At 33.7% G+C, this 19,443-nt stretch overlaps 1 protein-coding gene across 3 annotated transcripts in view; it reads right to left on the bottom strand.

Moving 5' to 3' along the window:
• The window catches only part of LOC150096051 (PCNA-interacting partner-like), a 274,947-nt gene that overhangs the window by 168,695 nt on the left and 86,809 nt on the right, over nt 1-19,443 (bottom strand). For all 3 annotated transcript variants that reach the window (XM_090408806.1, XM_090408805.1, XM_090408804.1), the window contains exon 6: nt 17,237-17,401. In XM_090408806.1, coding sequence (XP_090264932.1) covers nt 17,237-17,401 — 165 coding nt within the window. The remainder of the gene's footprint in view (nt 1-17,236; nt 17,402-19,443) is intronic.

Genomic DNA, 19,443 nt, shown 5'->3' with positions numbered 1-19,443 from the left:
CCACTTTAACTTGTATCACACTCATTCTATGCATTATAGTTCATTAAATTTTGTAACTTTTTCCTTCAGATATTCATAAAATCCATAAGCCACTTTCACCACATCCTTTTAAAAGGATAACTTATAAAATGTTTTAAAGTTTCATGAAGCCATCGGAATACTTGAAATCATTCAGAACACAGCAAGTTTCATCAGACATGTAAATAACGTTATGGGTTGACAGTTGTTCATCTTAATTTTGCAGTTTAATTCACAACACTAAGGAACAAAATAAATATATTTATTTAACCACTAATGTTTGATTACATGGTCTGGACATACTGGATATATTTTTAGCGCATTTAAACAATCAACTTCCAAACTTCTATTTCACAACAGAAAAAGAATCAAATAATTGTCTGCACCTCCTAGATACACCAGTCATGTGCCCTTCAAATGATTCTTTATCTTTTTCTATTAATAAAAAGCCAGTGCGCATGCACACACATACTGTCCGATAAATAATCACAATCATCATCCAACCCAACAATATGGTATCCTTAAAACACTAACACACAACCAGGCTTATATTTTCAAATGATGCTCCTCTTGATAGTAAACTTATCTATCTTTGCCACACATTTATTGCCAATAGCTATACCCCCCCCCCAAAAAAATAGATAAAAATGCAAAATGCCTCCTAATCTTTCCTGCTCAAACTCAAGATCACAGCAAAACTGCTACCATCTTTTATATCCAGGTCTCATCTGAAAAGATAGCTAGAGTCCTCAATAAATAGAATCACCATGGCACATTCAAACCATATATCAAACTAGCAACTCTCATCCATTTGTCTCAGGAAAGACTCCATCCTTTATTACATTAAAGAGTGTATGAAGTGCCATACTTGTGAACTGGTTACCATGGGAAGACAGGATCGTCTGTTGACATCTACTTCAGAGAACATAAGAAATGTATTACCACCACTGTTATGGCAAGTTGAAACTGGAAGACCATACTTTTGACACCTTGTTACACAGGATGAGATAAAGTAAACTAAAATGCAAGTCATAGAAATGTTTCTGAGATCAAGAGCAGTAATGACACATTCCCATGACCTCAACATTTTAAAATGTTGATCTTAAGATCAACTTAATGATTGTGAACTTATCTTTGTCAAACAATAGATGGAATGGAATTAGGACTTCAATTTTTTTTTTAATTTCAAAAATTAAAATTTTTTTTAAACTAATAACCGATTGTTAGTGTTTGTAGATTACGACAAACTATTGGAGCTCTAACGAAGCTGAGATAATGAAATGAAATGAAGCTGAGATTGTGAAATATTAGCATTATCTGCTAATATTTCACAAATAAGTGAAATATTAGCAGATAATGAAATAGCTATTAAAAAAAAAGTGAAACTGGTAGAATCAGAGAAGTACCAGGTCGACATAACTAGTGTTAGCATCATCATCATCATCATCCAAGTCCTGACATATACCCTCGAGGTGTACAGGATATGATAGTACTACATGAAAAATTTACATCATTACTAACTTACTATCTACAATTTTCCTCCAAATCAATATGTTACCTGTCAAGATTCCAACATTAACAGATCTTATAGTTCTATCTTCTAAGGAACTTTTTATCGTATCAATCCACCTATATCTTGGTCTTCCTCTGGGTCTTTTTCCTGCCAACCTGGCAGAAAACTCTTGTTTTGCTAATCTTTCCTCTCCCATCTGTTTAAGTGACTATACCACCTGAGATTAACTCTGCTAATATATTCCTGGATGCTAACAATTCAAGTTATTTCCTAATATCCTCATTTTTAATATGATGTTGCCATTGATACCATCTCTGCATGCCCCTAATCTTTCTCAGGGACTCTCATATCTGCTGTCTCTAGTCTTTGGTCAAGTGTTTTACTTCTGACCCAGCTGTCAGATCCATAGGTTAAAATTGGTTTGAACACTGTAGTGTATACAGCTAATTTAGTGTTTTGTTTAATTTCTCTCTTATTCCATATAAATTTATTCAGTTGACTTCCTACCATACTAGCTTTGTTGATTCTATTATCTATTTCCATATTTAATTTACCATCTTCACTAAAAATCGTGCCTAAGTAGCAGAAATGTTTTACTTGTTCTATTCACAATACCATTCCCAATACAGTTGATATTTTCAATGCTTCTACCTATTTTCATTGTCTTTTTCTTGTTATTGCTGACCTTCATACCATATCTATTACAACAATTATTCAATTTAGTCAGGAAATTTTACAGACTTGTTGCAGATTTATTTAGAAGTATAACATTATCAACATAAAGCAAAGAGCTGAGATTAACATCTCCAATTTTAATATCAGGTTTAATACCACTTTTCTTCATAATGTGATCCATATAGATAATGAATAACAGAGGGGACAATGTACATCCTTGTCTGATGCCAAGACTTAACATTATACCATCTTCCTGTACTTCCTTGAATTCTAACTGCTGACTTACGTATCAAATAAAGACTAAGTATTGCTTGATATAATGCCAAATTGACACCATATAACTGTAGCATATTGACATATGCTACAGTTATAACATAGCTTCTCTCTTGGCACCTTATCATATGCCTTTTCCAGATCTACAGAACTTAAATACAGATCTTTGTTATTTCCCATGATTTCTCAACTATTTATCGTAAAGTGAACATCTGATCCTGACATATTTGGTTTGAATCCAGCTTTTTCTTCACAAACTTCCCTTCCGCAATCCTTCTCAACCATTTCTCAAGTATACTTGCATATATCTTACCAGGAACAGTAGAGAAATATCTCTGTAATTCTCACATTCAGTTTTATTTCCCTTTTTATATATGGGTACTATGAGAGCTCTGCTCCAATCATCCAGAATTCATCCCTCTGTCCAGGCCTTCCAAACTATGCAGTGCAGCCACTGCAACACTTTTATACCACCATACTTCAGCATTTCTGGTCGAATATCATCTACTCCTGCTGCCTTTCCACATTTCAGGCTTTTGATAGCTTTTTCTACTTCAAGTATAGATATCTACATTTCTGACTGAATGCCTGTTGAGTGTTATTTACTACTGTGCTATCATCACTGCTTGTTTCATTTACAATTTTTTTGAAGTAATTACTCCATACTTCAAGGATATATTTCTCCCATTTTCATGCCACCTTTATAATTTCTAATTTCTTCTACAGCACTCTTTCCTCCATTTCTGAGCTTCTTCAACAACCTCCAGAATATCTTGCCACCTTCTTGATATTTATTTTCTATGTTCTTACCAAAGTCTATCCATTATTTTTGTTTAGCTAGTTTTATACAGGTTTTAGCTTTCTTACATTTGTCTCTGTATTCTCTAAGAGCACAAGCAGACTTATTTGCCAGGAACTTTTGATATGTTTCCTTCTTTTCTTTCACTGCTTCTTTAACTTTCAGTGTCCACCATTTTTCTATCCTTGCACACAACCTCACCACATGCCTCTCTGACTGAATCAATCAGTATTTTCTTCAGGGCTTGCCACTGAATCCCCAAGGTTTGGTTCTTGTTCTCAATCTCTCATTTTTTCTTGAATAATGCTTGTGTATTTTAGTCTACAGTTCACATCTGAGAGCTGCTCACTTTTATTCACTTTAAAACTTTCTTACATGTTATTCTTTTCAATATGAAATTCAATTTTATCCTGCTCAAGACTAAATGGTGATCACTTCCAATTTCAAATCCTCTGTACACTCTGGTGTCCTGCACCAGGGAGAAAACATTACAATCAACAATAACATAATCAATTAGAGGTATACATTTTTGGTCGTTTTTATAGATAGAAATATACTATTATTAATACAGACCAGTATTTTACAAATAAACATTTATTAAAACCTACCAGTTTCGCCAGCAAACTGTCTGGCTTTTTCAAGGTATTACGGAGATATGAAAGTAAATGCAAATTAAAAGGAACATAAAAAACGTTGTAAACCAAACTAGTATCTATGGTTACACGTTTCGCGTGACAAAGATGGCTTATTGTTCTTATTCATTATCACGCATGCGTGTTTATTGTAGACTTGTAATGTGATTACTGGCTAGCTGTAGTTCAGATTGATTGAGAGAGAGGATCAAGTTTTTCCACGAACTGTTGAGAATTATACCCTGATTTCTGTTGAGGTTTCCGCCGGTTATTAGTACTATTGTGGCTTCCTTAAATACACAATGCCTGTAGTCGTCATCGAGATATGGCATGGAGCTGTTTTGCCAATCTATCGTGTGGTTAGATGTGCAGAAATGATGTGCTAAGCCGGAAGAAATGCTTCTGTTGTGGTTTACATCACCAACATGTTCTTTTTGTCTAATTTCTAAACTTCGTGAAGTTTGTCCAATGTAGGCAAGAAAAACTTGAAAAAGAAATTCTCTCTGCAATCTCTCCGAAACCATCTACATGGTGGAGATATGTGGATGATATATATTCATCATATGGCAAGACAGCTTAGACAACCTTAAATCGTTTGTGGATAAAATCAACTCAATACATAGCAAGATAAAATTCACTCTGGAAGTAGAAAACAACAACCAACTGCATTTTTTAGATATTTTGATAAAAAAACAACCTAACAGTGTCAAATTATCCATTTACAGAAAGCCCACGGATACTGGAAGATATCTTCACTATACTTCAAACCATCACAAGTCACACAAACTGAGTATTATCCACATGTTGAAACATAGAGCCAAAAAGTTTATATCAGAAGAGGAGGATGCACAGAATGAACTCTCACTAATAGCCAACACACTATCACAAAATGGATATCCTCAAAACATCATCAAAAAATATCTATACAATGACAACCCCAGACAAGAAGAATCCCACCGTCAGCACGTTTCTACTGTAGTGATACCTTTCATCAAGTCAATTTCTTATCAAATAGCAAGAATACTAAGAGCCAACAACATCAGAGTGGTCTTCAAACCAACCACCAACATCAGACAAGTTTTAGCATCTCCAAAAGATAAAGTTCCATTCTACAAATATCCAGGAGTATATTACATTCCCTGCTCCTGTGGTCTTGCCTACATTGGACAAACTTCACGAAGTTTAGAAATTAGACAAAAAGAACATGTTGGTGATGTAAACCACAACAGAAGCATTTCTTCCAGCTTAGCACATCATTTCTGCACGTCTAACCACACGATAGATTGGCAAAACAGCTCCATGCCATATCTCGATGACGACTACAGGCATTGTGTATTTAAGGAAGCCACAATAGTACTAATAACCGGCGGAAACCTCAACAGAAATCAGGGTATAATTCTCAACAGTTCATGGAAAAACTTGATCCTCTCTCTCAATCAATCTGAACTACAGCTAGCCAGTAATCACATTACAAGTCTACAACAAACACGCATGCGTGATAATGAATAAGAACAATAAGCCATCTTTGTCACGCGAAACGTGTAACCATAGATACTAGTTTGGTTTACAACGTTTTTTATGTTCCTTTTAATTTGCATTTACTTTCATATCTCCGTAATATCTTGAAAAAGCCAGACAGTTTGCTGGCAAAACTGGTAGGTTTTAATAAATGTTTATTTGTAAAATACTGGTCTGTATTAATAATAGTATATTTCTATAATCAATTAGACTTTTCTTATTCCTTGCCTCTTCTCTCCATGTGAATTTGTGCACATTTTTATGTTGGAACATGGTGTTAGTAATAACCAATCCATGTCCTGAGCAGAAATCCAACAGATATTTGCCATTACTATTGGCTTTGCTCTTTTCTCCAAATTTTCCCAAAATATTTTTGTATGTCTGACAATCATTTCCTATGCTCCTATTTAGATCCCCAACAAAGACTAACTTTTTCTTTTTCATTGTGTCAGTTGCTTTCTCTAAAGCCTCAAAAAATTCCTCCACTTCTATCTTAGTAGAACCTTCTGTGGGACCATAGGCACAAATAAGTCTCATTGTCCAGTTCCCCATTCGGATATTTGCCCACATCACTCTACTTGAGACTGCCTGCCATTCAAGAAGAATAGCCTCGTATTTAGTGTTGATTACTATGGCTACTCCTTTTTTTCTTGATTGTGTTAGCAAAAGAAATGAAAACAAAAAGAGGTGAGATAATTGTAAATAACAAATACAAGATATTATTCAGGCAACAGTAATCATTAAAAGGGAGGAGTAGCTATAGCATTCAACACTAAACACAAAGATAATCTCCTTGAATGGTAGTCAGTATCAAGTAGAGTAATGTGGCAAATATCAACATGGGGAATGGGACAATGAGATTTATTTATGCCTACGGACCCAAAGAAGGTTCTGCTATGGAAGAAGGAGAGTAATTATACAAGTCATTAGAGGAAGCAGGTTTCATCCTTCTTGGAGATCAAAACAAGAAGTATGAAATGTATACAAAACATATAGAAATGTTTTGAAAAATTTGGAGAAAAGAGCAAAGCTAATGATAATGGTTAGTACTTGCTGGATTTCTAATCCGGAGATGGATTAGTCATTACTAACATCACATTCCAGTAAATATGTGCACAACTTCACACAGACACAAAAAATAAAGTCTCATTGACTATGTTATTGTTGATATCTTCACACTGGTTCAAGACATAAGAAGATACAAGAAATTTGAAAAGGTGATCACCATTTAATTTTGAACAGGATAAAATTAAATATAATAAATATCTAATAAAATATATAATATTTATGAAATAAATATTTAATAAAATATAATTACTGAAAATAAAAGTTTATAAGAAAGTTTTAAAAAAGAATCAAAATTGAGAAGCTTTCAGAAGTGAACTGTGGAAAAATTGTTTACAAGGATAAAAAATAACTCCATGATGGACCCTAGATGTCGATAGGCATGGAAAAAAGCAAGCATATTAAAAGTGCCTAGCAAGTAAGTCAAGATGTGTTTTGAGAAAATACAAAGAAAAATGTAAAAAAGAAAAGCAATGCATAAATTTATCTAAACAAGGGTCATGGGAAGACTTGGGTAAGAAAATAGAAGATAAATATCAGGAAGGTGGAGAAATGTTTGATAGGGGATGCCCCAAGCTTTCCTTTGAACTTCTTGGTGCATTTGAATCCCACCACGGTTTGGAGAATGGTGACAAATGACTTGATATTTTTTGGTACTTCAGTCTTGGCAACTTGTATTATACACTCTGTAATGTAATTTATGCTTCAATGATAAAAGAAAAGCTGATTATTGTAGAATCAAATACCACTAGATGAGAATGTCTTCCAGCCAGTCTGATCTGGTTTCTGTTGTGATATCTATGGATGGCTTCCTGATTCAAAAAGAGTGAATATCAAATAATAGAGAGGAAACCATAGAGAACAGATTAAATCAATAACAAAGAATATTAAGGTAGGCTTATAGAAGAAAGTAGTATTGCTTATTGTGTTTAAGAAGGAAAGATTATCATTGAATATGTAGTCAACAAACCTGATTTTTAGTGTCAGCACTACCTATGTTGTAGATATTTAAATTTCCCATAATGAGAGCCACTCAATATAATTCATAAAATACAATAGTATAATTTTGGATTTTCTGAAATAAGGCCATAATGGCTAATGGAACAGATGTATTTTTAATGAAATTCAGTCTAAATTATAGCATTTATGGATTATGTAAATACAAGGGGGGGGAATCTGATAAACACTAGAACAAAAATTAATCAATTTTATATATTCTTATATATATATATCCTAAAAGAAAAAGAACAAATTATTACAATTTGATGAAACATGGAGGTTTAGAGGGTTTTAAGATATGTTCTTTCTTGTGGTTATATCAGTTGTTTTAATATCATTTTTGTTCTAGGTGTTTATCAGAACTTTCCAAATCCTCTCATATAAGTTGGGATACTTATGAATCAGTGTAAAAAGGTTTTCACTGAATACTAATATGGTAAGCTCTGCTAGGTCTTCATCTTTTGAATCTTTCTTATCCTTCCTCCTTTTCATGTGGGAGTAAGTTGGATTCGTGTTGGTCATTTAATGAAATGAAAACAGCACAGAAGGAATGAATTAAACAACAGTTTAATGTTTCCAATATTTTGTTATCAGCTGTTATTTTGATCTCAGCTGTTAGTTTTAAAAACTAACCTAATTTAAATAACTATGGATTTGTGTTACAATGCCAAAACTATAGGAAACAGTAATTCAATTCTTAGACATTCTGAGTTACAACCTAGTCTTTCTACTGGTTCCCACAGGGTATCCTTCCTAGCTAGGACTCTAGACTTTAGTCTACCAAATGTCATTTTACTTTGTTTCTTGCTTGTATGTTACAATTAATATTGTACTTCTTGAAGATGTCTCTGTGAAAGACAAAATATTGGAAACATTAAACTGTTGTTTAATTCATTCCTTCTTCATCTTTTGAATCTTTCTTATCCTTCCATCTTTTCATGTGGGAGTAAGTTGGATTCGTGTTGGTCATTTAATGAAATGTAAACAGCACAGAAGGAATGAATTAAACAACAGTTTAATGTTTACAATATTTTGTCTTTCACAGAGATATCTTCAAGAAGTACAATATTAATATACAAGCAAGAAACAAAGTAAAATGACATTTGGTAGACTGAAGTCTAGGGTCCTAGCTAGGAAGGATGCCCTGCGGGAACTAGTAGAAAGACTAGGTTGTAACTCAGAATGTCTAAGAATTGAATTACTGTTTCCTATAGTTTTAGCATTGTAACACAAATCCATAGTTATTTAAATTAGGTTAGTTTTTAAAACTAACAGCTGAGATCCTAAAAAAAAAAAACCTCCCACATTTAAAGCACAGTAGGTTTTCCCAATTGATTCTAATTCTGTATGTGGTGTTCAAGACATGGCTGATAGATCTGACTGTTCATAGTACAGATTTTTTCTGACAGCTGTACTTATGTATTCTCCTAAGGACCAATGCCTTCCTCTCTCTCTCAGTTCCCAATGTGTATAGGATTTGCAGAAAATAGGCACAAGCGGGATGTATTGAAGACAATGCAACATTAATGAAACACAGCAGTAGGAACAGATAGGACATCAACAAGTTAACCTCCTTACCAGCCAGAATGTGTTTCTGTATCCACCAAAAATGAATGCAAAGCATATAATAGAGTTGAAGAAATATGGATAAGAAGTGCAAGTCATAACTGTCTCCATTTAGTGCAAGTCATAACTGTCTCTCAGTTCCCAATGTGTATAGGATTTGCAAAAAATAGGCACAAGCAGGATGTACTGAAGACAATGCAACATTAATGAAACACAGCAGTAGGAACAGATAGGACATCAACAAGTTAACCTCCCTACCAGCCAGAATGTGTTTCTGTATCCACCAAAAATGAATGCAAAGCATATAATAGAGTTGAAGAAATATGGATAAGAAGTGCAAGTCATAACTGTCTCCATTTAGAGGTTTGATAATCCCTTCACACTCAGAAGAACGCTTAACTGGCTTAACCTACACTCATAGTAGCACCTCCGAGTCAGTATTACTGAAGACACAAAATACACAGTTCACAGTATGCAAGATAGCGCTAAGGCATATTTTTATATTTCTAGTCATTTTATCATATAATTATGTGTTGCTAAATAGTAGCACAAAATATGAAAGTTTCTCTTATTTTGTCCTGCAATTTAGCAACCATGTAAAATTATATGATTAAAAAAAATTGTTATTATAAACTTCTGAAAGGGTCATACAGGATTTCAATTGATGAAATTTTTCAATTTATGGAGGGTGGGGAAAGGACGAGAAGGCATCCTTGGAAACTGAGAATGAAGACTACTAAGAAGGGAGTGAGGACTAGATTTTTCTCTCAGAGGATAGTGCGTGCTTGGAATGGATTGCCATTGGATGTTGTGAGTGCAAGCAGTGTGAATGAATTCAAGAATAAGTATGATGACTGGTGTGTGTGTGTGTGTGTAGTATGTGGCCTCCCTCAATGAGTCTCTGACTCCCTGGAGGTCTCTCTTAATAATAATAATAAATTTTCTTTATTGTTTACTTATAATCTTAAAAATCAAAATCGCCCATATAATTCTTTTCTATAGTAAACTAAGCATAAATCTTTATACACATCACAAGATTTATAAGAATTTATAAAGTTAATTGCAATACTCTGAGCTATGGTCCCCTCTCCCCAAAAATTACTCAAATCAAACAAAGATGATGTTCCATGGTCTTTTCAAATGTAAATAAATTGAACTGTAAATACTTCTCTTCAAACCTAAATATTTGAAAAGAAATACATTTACTGCTAGTTTTGATACTATGTAGCGTTTTTGAAGTAACTTTACTTTTACTATTGTTTTACATGGATGGGGGGGGGGGGGGAATGTACAGGTTGAAGTACATTTCAAAAAGTGAAGTACATCTTGTAAACTTCAAAATAAATTGTAATCAAAGCTACCTGCAATTTGAATAGCTGGAACCCCTCCACCCTACTGCAAAAAACTAATTGAACAACTATGTAATATAGCTGCACTTTAAAAAAAAAAAAAAAAAAGGTAAAGCTATGTTATCGGCTATGAAAAGAACACTTCCTACCTTCTGGATGTGTTCTTTTCATTTCTTTAAGAATGTTCAGTAATTTCAGCTTTCAGCCTGGCAGTTGCTAGTGCAGAAAGGATCATCAGCTAGTATATCTAAGAGATAGCTAATTTCATAAATGGCAACTAATCAGCAGTTGCAGTATTATTCAGAACTACTTTTCTAAGGGGGAAGGGGGGAGTGAAAGTAACTCAAAAACTAACTTTTTTAAGACCCAAAGCATATAAATGCAGATATAAAAGAAACTGTAAATATAAGTTATAAAGTAGATTTAAAAGATTTATTATTATTATTATTATTATGTGACACCTCCAGGGAGTCCAAAGATTCATCAAGGGAGAATGTGCCAACACCATCGAACGATTGGTCCCCTTCTAACTACTAACCACGTTCAAACCTGCTTAACGTTTTGCGAGCCATTAGTAGCAGAGGCTCTACCAATCGACCAACCTTAATTCTTAGATTACTTTACAGATCTTTGGACAGATAATACTAAATAAAAAATTACACTAAAAACTTACAAAATGATTCAGATGATGTAAGAACAATGAAAGAATTAAAAGAAAACCTAAGTAAAAAAAAAAAAAAAAAAAAAAAGGTAAATCATCAGGAGAAGACAGGATAAACTCCAAACTGTATAAATTTGCTGGAAAAATTTTCAGATTATTAAAATATTGAAATATAAACAAGAAGACAAATATCAACAGAATGGAATACTAATATTTAAAAAAAGGGAATAAAAGAAAACCTACTAATTACAGTGGAATTTTTGTTGCAATTCTTAATCAGCAAGAAATTCTTTAAATAAGAATTTCTTGTTGATTACCTTGCCCTATCTCTTCTGATGAACTGTCCAATTAATAAAACAAGTGTTTCGAGCCAATTATTTATTAAGTGCATCTTGCTGGCCTGGTTGTCCGATTGGTTAGCGTGTCCTCTCTCTAGCCAAGAGGCTGCGGGTTCGAATCCCGCTGTGGGCATGGATGTTTGTGATTGTCCTACAAACTTTGTGTGGAAAGGGATTCTGTGACCTTACCACTTATTCTAGCAGAAGACATCGTTGCCAAAACCAATACAGCATCTACGGATGTCAAATGTGAATTTTTAAATTTAAAGTGCATCACCAACATCAAGTCTTTCCATGCCTACTGCCACATTAAACTGCAATGCTGGTTTTCTACCTTCCCCTGTCCCTCACTCACCCATCTTACCTCCTTCATTTCGGATTCCATCATTCTTCTCCAAGTTAATTTTGAGCAACCCTCTAGGGCCCAACTCAGTGCTACTTGGGGAATTCTGTTTTTCCCCATGCAAAGAACATGTCCAGCCCATTTTCATCTTCTTAGTGAATCGCTTCATCTATTAACTTGGAGAAGGTTTTTCTTTAAAAGTTCCTCGTTAGTGATTGTATTTATTTGACCAGAAGATTTTTAAAATTCTTCTTAAATGTTTGTTTTAGAAAATGTCCAATTTTTATTACTTTCTGCCTTGGTAAGTTTCCACATTTCAGAGCCATATAGCAGTACTACTTGCACAATGGATTTATAGATATTAATTTTCACTTTAACTGTAATATTTGATGCTTTCCATAATTTATTTAATGACCTGAAACAATTTTGTGCTTTAGCAATTCTTTGTAAAACGTCTTCATCAGTGCTGCCTTGCTTATTTATTACTGATCCAAGGTATGTAAGAGTATCAACATCTTCACTTGTTTCATTTTTTAACTTAATTTCTTTATTTGATTTTTCATTTATTTGCATGACCTTGGTTTTCTTCTTGTTTATATGAAGACCAACAGTTTCTGCATAGCAAGCAGAGTCATCAGTTTTTAGCTGTAAGTCATTTAACTTGGAGACAGGAGCATAATGTCATCAGCAAAATCAAGGTCTTCCATTGTGGATGTAAAGTCCCAACGTATTCCTCCCTTTGATGATTAATTGAGTTTTTAATCCAATCAATTAAAATGATAAATAATAGACCAGATAGAACAACCCTGCCTAACTCCAGTTTTAATGATAAAGAAGTCTAAGTTTTCCATCTACTTCCACGCAAGACTTGCTGCCATTATACATATTCTTAATAATGTTGAGAAATTTATTAGGTATTCTGTATTCTTCTAATATTTTCCAAAGTTTTTCTCTATCTACTGAGTCAAAAGCTTTACTAAAATCAATGAAGTTTGAAATTCTATACATTGTTCGATTATATTTCTAAGAGTGAATATTTGTTGGATTGTTTCATAACCAGTTCGGAAACCCACTTGTACTTCTCTTAATAAATTTTTGATTTCCTTTTTTAATCTATTAATTAAAAGTTTTGTAAAAACTTTTGTGGGAATTGAAAGCTTATTCCTCTCCAATTTTCACACTTGGCCAAATCTCCTTTTTGAGGATTTTTATAATTACTGCTTTTTTTCATTGTTGAGGAATTTTTTCTGTCTTCCATATTTCGTTGTAACCTTTGTAATTTGGTAGTAGTTGTGTTTAGGATCAGCTTTTAACATTTCAGTGTTGATATTATCATTTCTGCATGCTTTATTAGATTTTAGTGCCTTCAGGGCATCATTGACTTCGCTCAACGAAATCTCCTCTTCGAAACTGTTCAAAGTGGGTATTAGACGTAATATTTTGCACCTGTTGAGATCCTGTATCTACCTTTACATTCAAAGTTTTATCAAAATATTCTCTCCATTCTTGCTTTGATTTTGGAGTCAATCATCAATAACTTTCCTTTTGTCTCTAATGGAGGAAGGAATTGCTTTTTTTGTTACCAATGATTCGTTTTATAATCTGATAAAGTTGTCTAATTTGTCCATTTTCTGCAATGTGTTGTGCTTCTTTTGCTAATTCATCAATATATTCTCTCTTCTCGTGGATCCTGACAAGAGAGAATAAATATATTCTCTCTTGTCAGCTCTTGCAGCTCTCTTTACACTTTTATTTAGTTCATTATAGCGATTGCTATGTACCTTATATAATCGTTCTGAATTTGTATTGTTCATTAATGATTTAATCTTTTTTCTCTCTTCAATGATCTTCCAAGTTTCTACAGTTAACCATTCTGTATTTTTCTTTTTTCTTCATTTACCAATTACATCTTCAGCAACTTCATTGTAGGTATTCCTGAAGTTTTTCCAATATTCTTCTACTTGGTTGTTTTCTACTGTTACATCTTGATTTTCCTCTATTTCTAATATATTGAATCTGTTCTTTATCTCCAAGGCAAACTTTTCTCGTTTCTTTTTTTAATTTTTCAATATTAAATGCAGTTCTTGAACTTCTTTTCTTTCTTAAATACACTTTGAAGTTTTAATTTCAACTTCATCACTAAAAGAAGTGGTCAGAACCAACATCGGCACCATGTTTGACTCTCACATCAAGCATGGATCTTACGAATTTACTACTGATAGCAACATGATCAATTTGGTTTCTTGTACTGCCGTCCAGAGTGATACAAGTCAATTTATGTAATTCTTTATGCTTGAATTTACTTGTTCCAATAACAAAGTTGTTCATTTCACAAAAGGATACAAACATCATGCCATTTTCATTTTGGTCTCCACAAGCCTTGAAACCTAAGGAGTTTTCTTCTGCACATGACCTTTAACCTACTTTTGCATTAAGATCGCCAATGAGTATTATCATATCATGTTTTGGAGTTGTTAATAAAAACATTCTTTTATTTCTTCATCTGCATCATTAGTAAGTGTGTAAACCTACACCAAAGAAAGTTTAATAAATTTGGAATAGAACCTGTCTTTTATAATTCTCTCGTTTACTGGTTGATTACTTTTGGGTTCAATATTAGTGCAACTCCTTTTTCATGTTTTTCCTCTGATCCAGAGTACAATATTGTCTTTTGTCTTTAGTTACAAGTCTACCAAAACTAGTCCATCTGAATTCACTGATGCCTAAAATGTCTAATTTGTTACCTGCCTAGTTTTTCCTACCTGGTACAGTGTTCTAACATTCCATGATCCAATCTTTAATATTTTTTGTGGCTTCATAAGTGACTCTTTCACCAATAAGAGTTCCCTTGGTGTGTCATGATATCAAAACTGGAGATGTTAATGTCAGCTCTTTGCTTTATGCGGATGATGTTACACTTCTAAATAAATCCACTACAAGTCTGCAAGATTCTCTGACTAAATTGAATAACTGTTGTAATAGATATGGTATGAAGGTCAGCAATAAAAAAACAAAGACAATGAAAATAGGCAGAATCATTGAAAATATCAACTGTGTTGTGAATGGAGAACCTGTGGAACAAGTAAAACATTTCAGCTATTTAGGCACGATTTTTACTGAAGATGGTAAATTAAATATAGAAATAGACAACAGAATCAGCAAAGCTGGTATGGTGGGAAGTCAATTGAATAAATTCATATGGAATAAGAGAGAAATTAGTCGGAACACTAAATTAGCTGTATACAAGACAGTGTTCAAACCAGTTTTAACTTATGGATCTGAGAACTGGGTCAGAAGTAAAACACTTGACCAAAGACTAGAGACCACAGATATGAGAGTCCTGAGAAAGATTATAGGCGTGAACAGATGGCATCAATGGCAGTATCATATTAAAAACGAGGATATTAGGAAAGAACTTGACATTGTCAGCATCCAGGAATGCATTAGCAGAGCTAATCTCAGGTGGTATGGTCACCTAAACAGAATGGGCAAGGAAAGATTAGCAAAACAAGTGTTCTCTGCCAGGTTGGCAGCAAAACGACCCAGAGGAAGACCAAGATATAGGTGGATTGATATGGTACAAAGTGCTTTAGACGATAGAAATATAAGATCTGATAATGTTGGAGTGTTGACAAGTAACAGACTGATTTGGAGAAAAATTGTAGATAGGAAATTAATAGTGATGTAATTTTTTTCATGTAGTACTATCATATCCTGTACACCCCTTGAGGGTACATGGCAGGAATTTGATGATGATGATGATGGTGTGTCATTATCTGATTACTGTAAATCTGGATGATTTTTACAGGGAGGAGGTGATTAGCCCTTCTTCCAACTCCCAAAAGGGATCCAGCTATACCCAAGAGACTGGGTCTCCATTTATCACCTCTTACGATATGCAGGAGTGCAGTTGGGATATTCTACTACCTGCCTCAAAATGGTGGTATTGGTAAATGCACAGAAGCAATATACACTCAGGTTTTCATTATTTATTTCAGTACAGTACTGTATACAGAAAATATTTTTATCATCATCATCAAATTCCTGCCATGTACCCTCAAGGGGTGTACAGAATATGATAGTACTACATGAAAAACTTACATCATTACTAACTTCCTATCTACAATTTTCCTCCAAATCAGTCTGTTACTTGTCAAGACTCCAACATTACCAGATCTTATATTTCAATCGTCTAAGGCACTTTGTACCGCATCAATCCACCTATATCTTGGTCTTCCTCTGGGTGGTTTTCCTGCCAACTTGGCAGAGAACACTTGTTTTGCTAATCTTTCCTCGCCCATTCTGTTTAAGTGACCATACTACCTGAGATTAGCTCTACTAACGCATTCCTGGATGCTGACAATGTCAAGTTCTTTCCTAATATTCTCGTTTTTAATATGATATTGCCATTGATGCCATCTGTTCACGCCTCTAATCTTTCTCAGGACTCTCATATCTGCGGTCTCTAGTCTTTGGTCAAGTGTTTTACTTCTGACCCATCTCTCAGATCCATAAGTTAAAACTTATGGATCTGAGACATTTTGAAATCATGGTTAATCAAATGACTTCCTACCATACCAGCTTTGTTGATTCTGTTGTCTATTTCCATATTTAATTTACCATCTTCACTAAAAATCATGCCTAAGTAGCTGAAATGTTTTACTTGTTCCACAGGTTCTCCATTCACAACACAGTTGACATTTTCAATGATTCTGCCTACTTTCATTGTCTTTGTCTTTATATTGCCGACCTTCATACCATATCTATTACAACAGTTATTCAATTTAGTCAGAGAATCTTGCAGACTTGTAGCGGATTTATTTAGAAGTATAACATCGTCCGCATAAAGCAAAGAGCCGACATTAACATCTCCAATTTTGATATCATGTTTAATACCACTTTCCTTCATAATGTGATCCCCTCTGTTATTCATTATAGATAATGAATAACAGAGGGGATAATGTACACCCTTATCTCGCACCAGATTTAACATTAAACTATCTTCCTGTACTTCCTTCACTTCTAACTGCTGACTTACAACTCAAATACAGACTAAGTATTGCTTGATATAATGCCCCATTGACACCATATAACTGTAGCATATTGATCAGCTTCTCTCTTGGCACCTTGTTATATGCCTTTTCCAGATCAACAAAACTTAAGGGGATCCAAGGACATAATAATAATAATATCTAAATAACTGTATCATCAATGTCTGGTCATTGGCAAACTACACTTGAAAGCAATCAAGTAGATTTTCAAATTCATAGCTACAGATAATTCAGTGATATAAATCATAGTAAATAATGGCTGGACACAATCCTTATTTAAAAGATATGACAAAAAGAGTAATACATAAACAATTTCTAAAGATCTTTAATCAGAGTTTTTGAATGGCTTAAAAGAATGAACTACTCAATATTAACAAAACAGAAAATATGGAAAGCAAACTGGTTAAAAATTCACAACTTATTTTGAATAACTCACCTGGCACATTGGCATCTCTTTCTTTAAAGCCTGCCTTCTTAGCTCTGTAAAAGCAGTATGTTTCATATTCAACAGTGGAGAAACCATAACTTTCACTAAAGCCAGTTCATCTCGACAGTTGATTAAAAGACGAAGGAATGCCATTATGATGTCTTTAACATAGTCCTAAAGTAGTACAGTTCCTGTAATACATTTCTACAGAGTACCATATAATACTCATGACTGAATTCATGCATAATTTTTATTTTACTCAGCATTTCTAAGCAAAAAATTACAAAGTTCAAAACATAAATGTTGCATAACAGTTTCAACATTCCTCATTCTCGCTTTGTACTTTTACCCCTCATGAATGTGGTCTTCTATCAACATCACAATTTGCACTTACGTGCAAACCTACACTACACTCGAAGCCAAATCTAATGAAATAGGATTGCTAGCCCTTAATGCCAGTTGAAATATTATGCAAGATGAACAATCCAAGATTCCAGGAGGGGGAAAACTATGTCATCTCCATACAAACCTAGCTAACATGCAGTTGAATAGCTCTACAAAAGGCAATTCATATCATCAATAAGATTCAAATCAAGGTCTTTCTGTCATTGAAGGTAAATTATCAGCAATTTTTTTCCCTATGGGTTCCACTATAGGAAAATACCCTTATAAGATTTTTACATATTAAACACAACAAAAACATACATCGCACATTAACCATTCAAGCCAGACAGTGTTTTGTCCATGTTTCACTGCTCATAGGAATGCACTTTACCATATATGTCCCTTCCAAGTTGGACAGGTGCATTTTCACACAAAGTTTATACTACATGTCTGTTGCAACTTTTCTGTAGAATTTTATTTGTAAAATTAATATTTGTGAACTGTTTTAATGATATAGAAAATCTCAAATGCATCCAATGGAATTGATTTCAAATTTAATAAACTTAAATGACTAAAACTGAAGGATAAAAATATAGAAAAAACTATCATCTTGGATGCATGACTAGTTCCGTCTTCCTGTAAGATTTTATTGGGTGCATAACATGGAAGTGAAAAAAAGAAAAAACAAAACTAGTCCTGTGTTCAATATAAATAATTTTTTTTTTTATATTATTATTATCTCTCGGTTTTAGACATTTGAGTTTCTTCTTCTATGTCAGATAGCTGAGTAAATCCAATGCATCAAATTTCAAGCCTTCACGACGAGGCAACATACAAAAGTATCTCTTTCTTTCATTCCATGTTATGCACCCTATAAAGTCTTCTAGAAAGATGAAACCAGTTGTGTGTCCAAGTTTTTTGTTCCTATATTGTTATCCCTCAGTTTTAGTCATTTAAGTTTCTTCTATTATGTCAGATAGCTGATTAACTCCATCAAATATACAGGTATCCTTTGCTTAGCGCAGTTTTGCTTAACGTGAATTTGATTATCGCGGCAAAATTAATTGTGGCAATCCCTTGATATACGTGCCAAGAGTTTTGATTAACACGCCTTTAACCCTGAGGAGCTCGCAACTGATCTGACAGATACAAGCAAAATGTTTAATATAAATATTCTTACACAATTCATTGTATAGCTTGGAGGTCATGAGTAGCTGTGCATGTTACGAGTGATATTCCGCACTGTTTTTTGCTGTCAGTTTGGTTTAACACATGTTATGTAATGGTTTGTGATATTTGATAGTAAACTGTACCTGAGAGATACCACAACCTCCGATGTCAGTATAGTATGGTTTAGTTTTTTTATTTTTTATTCTTTGTTCAATAATTTTTAGATTGTAACTGAAAATAAATAAACCATCATGTATTACAATAGAGAGCCAAAGACTTATTTATCATACATGTCCTCTAGCAGATGTGCTTTACATTTATGGAAAATACTAAGGAAAGTGATCTGGAGCTTACTCCACCTTTACGAGTTGCCCATACGGTTATTTATGCTTGCATCTGCCGAAACTTTTAGTTTCTATATATTCGGCACGAAATTCTAGTAGTTTCTATATTTGACTTTGAAATAATGTTGGATTCAATATCCACTTAATTTGTACCATCATGTATTATATTTGCAGTGTTTTTTCCTTTATGTTTTATTGCTTGTTTGCCGAAGTAAGGAGAGCCATTTTGCTTGTTATCGTAGAATTTATGCCAATAAGAAAAAAATCTAAAACTGTTCAAACAACTCTTGATAACTTCTTTTGATAAAAAAATTGCAG

Source organism: Typopeltis vanoorti, chromosome 19, assembly GCF_054136105.1.
Source record: "Typopeltis vanoorti isolate ZY-2024b chromosome 19, IOZ_Tvanoo_1.0, whole genome shotgun sequence".
In the NCBI taxonomy this organism is placed as follows: domain Eukaryota; kingdom Metazoa; phylum Arthropoda; class Arachnida; order Uropygi; family Thelyphonidae; genus Typopeltis; species Typopeltis vanoorti.
Note: the sequence above shows the minus strand (reverse complement) of the source record. Positions and strands in the feature narration are given on the sequence as shown.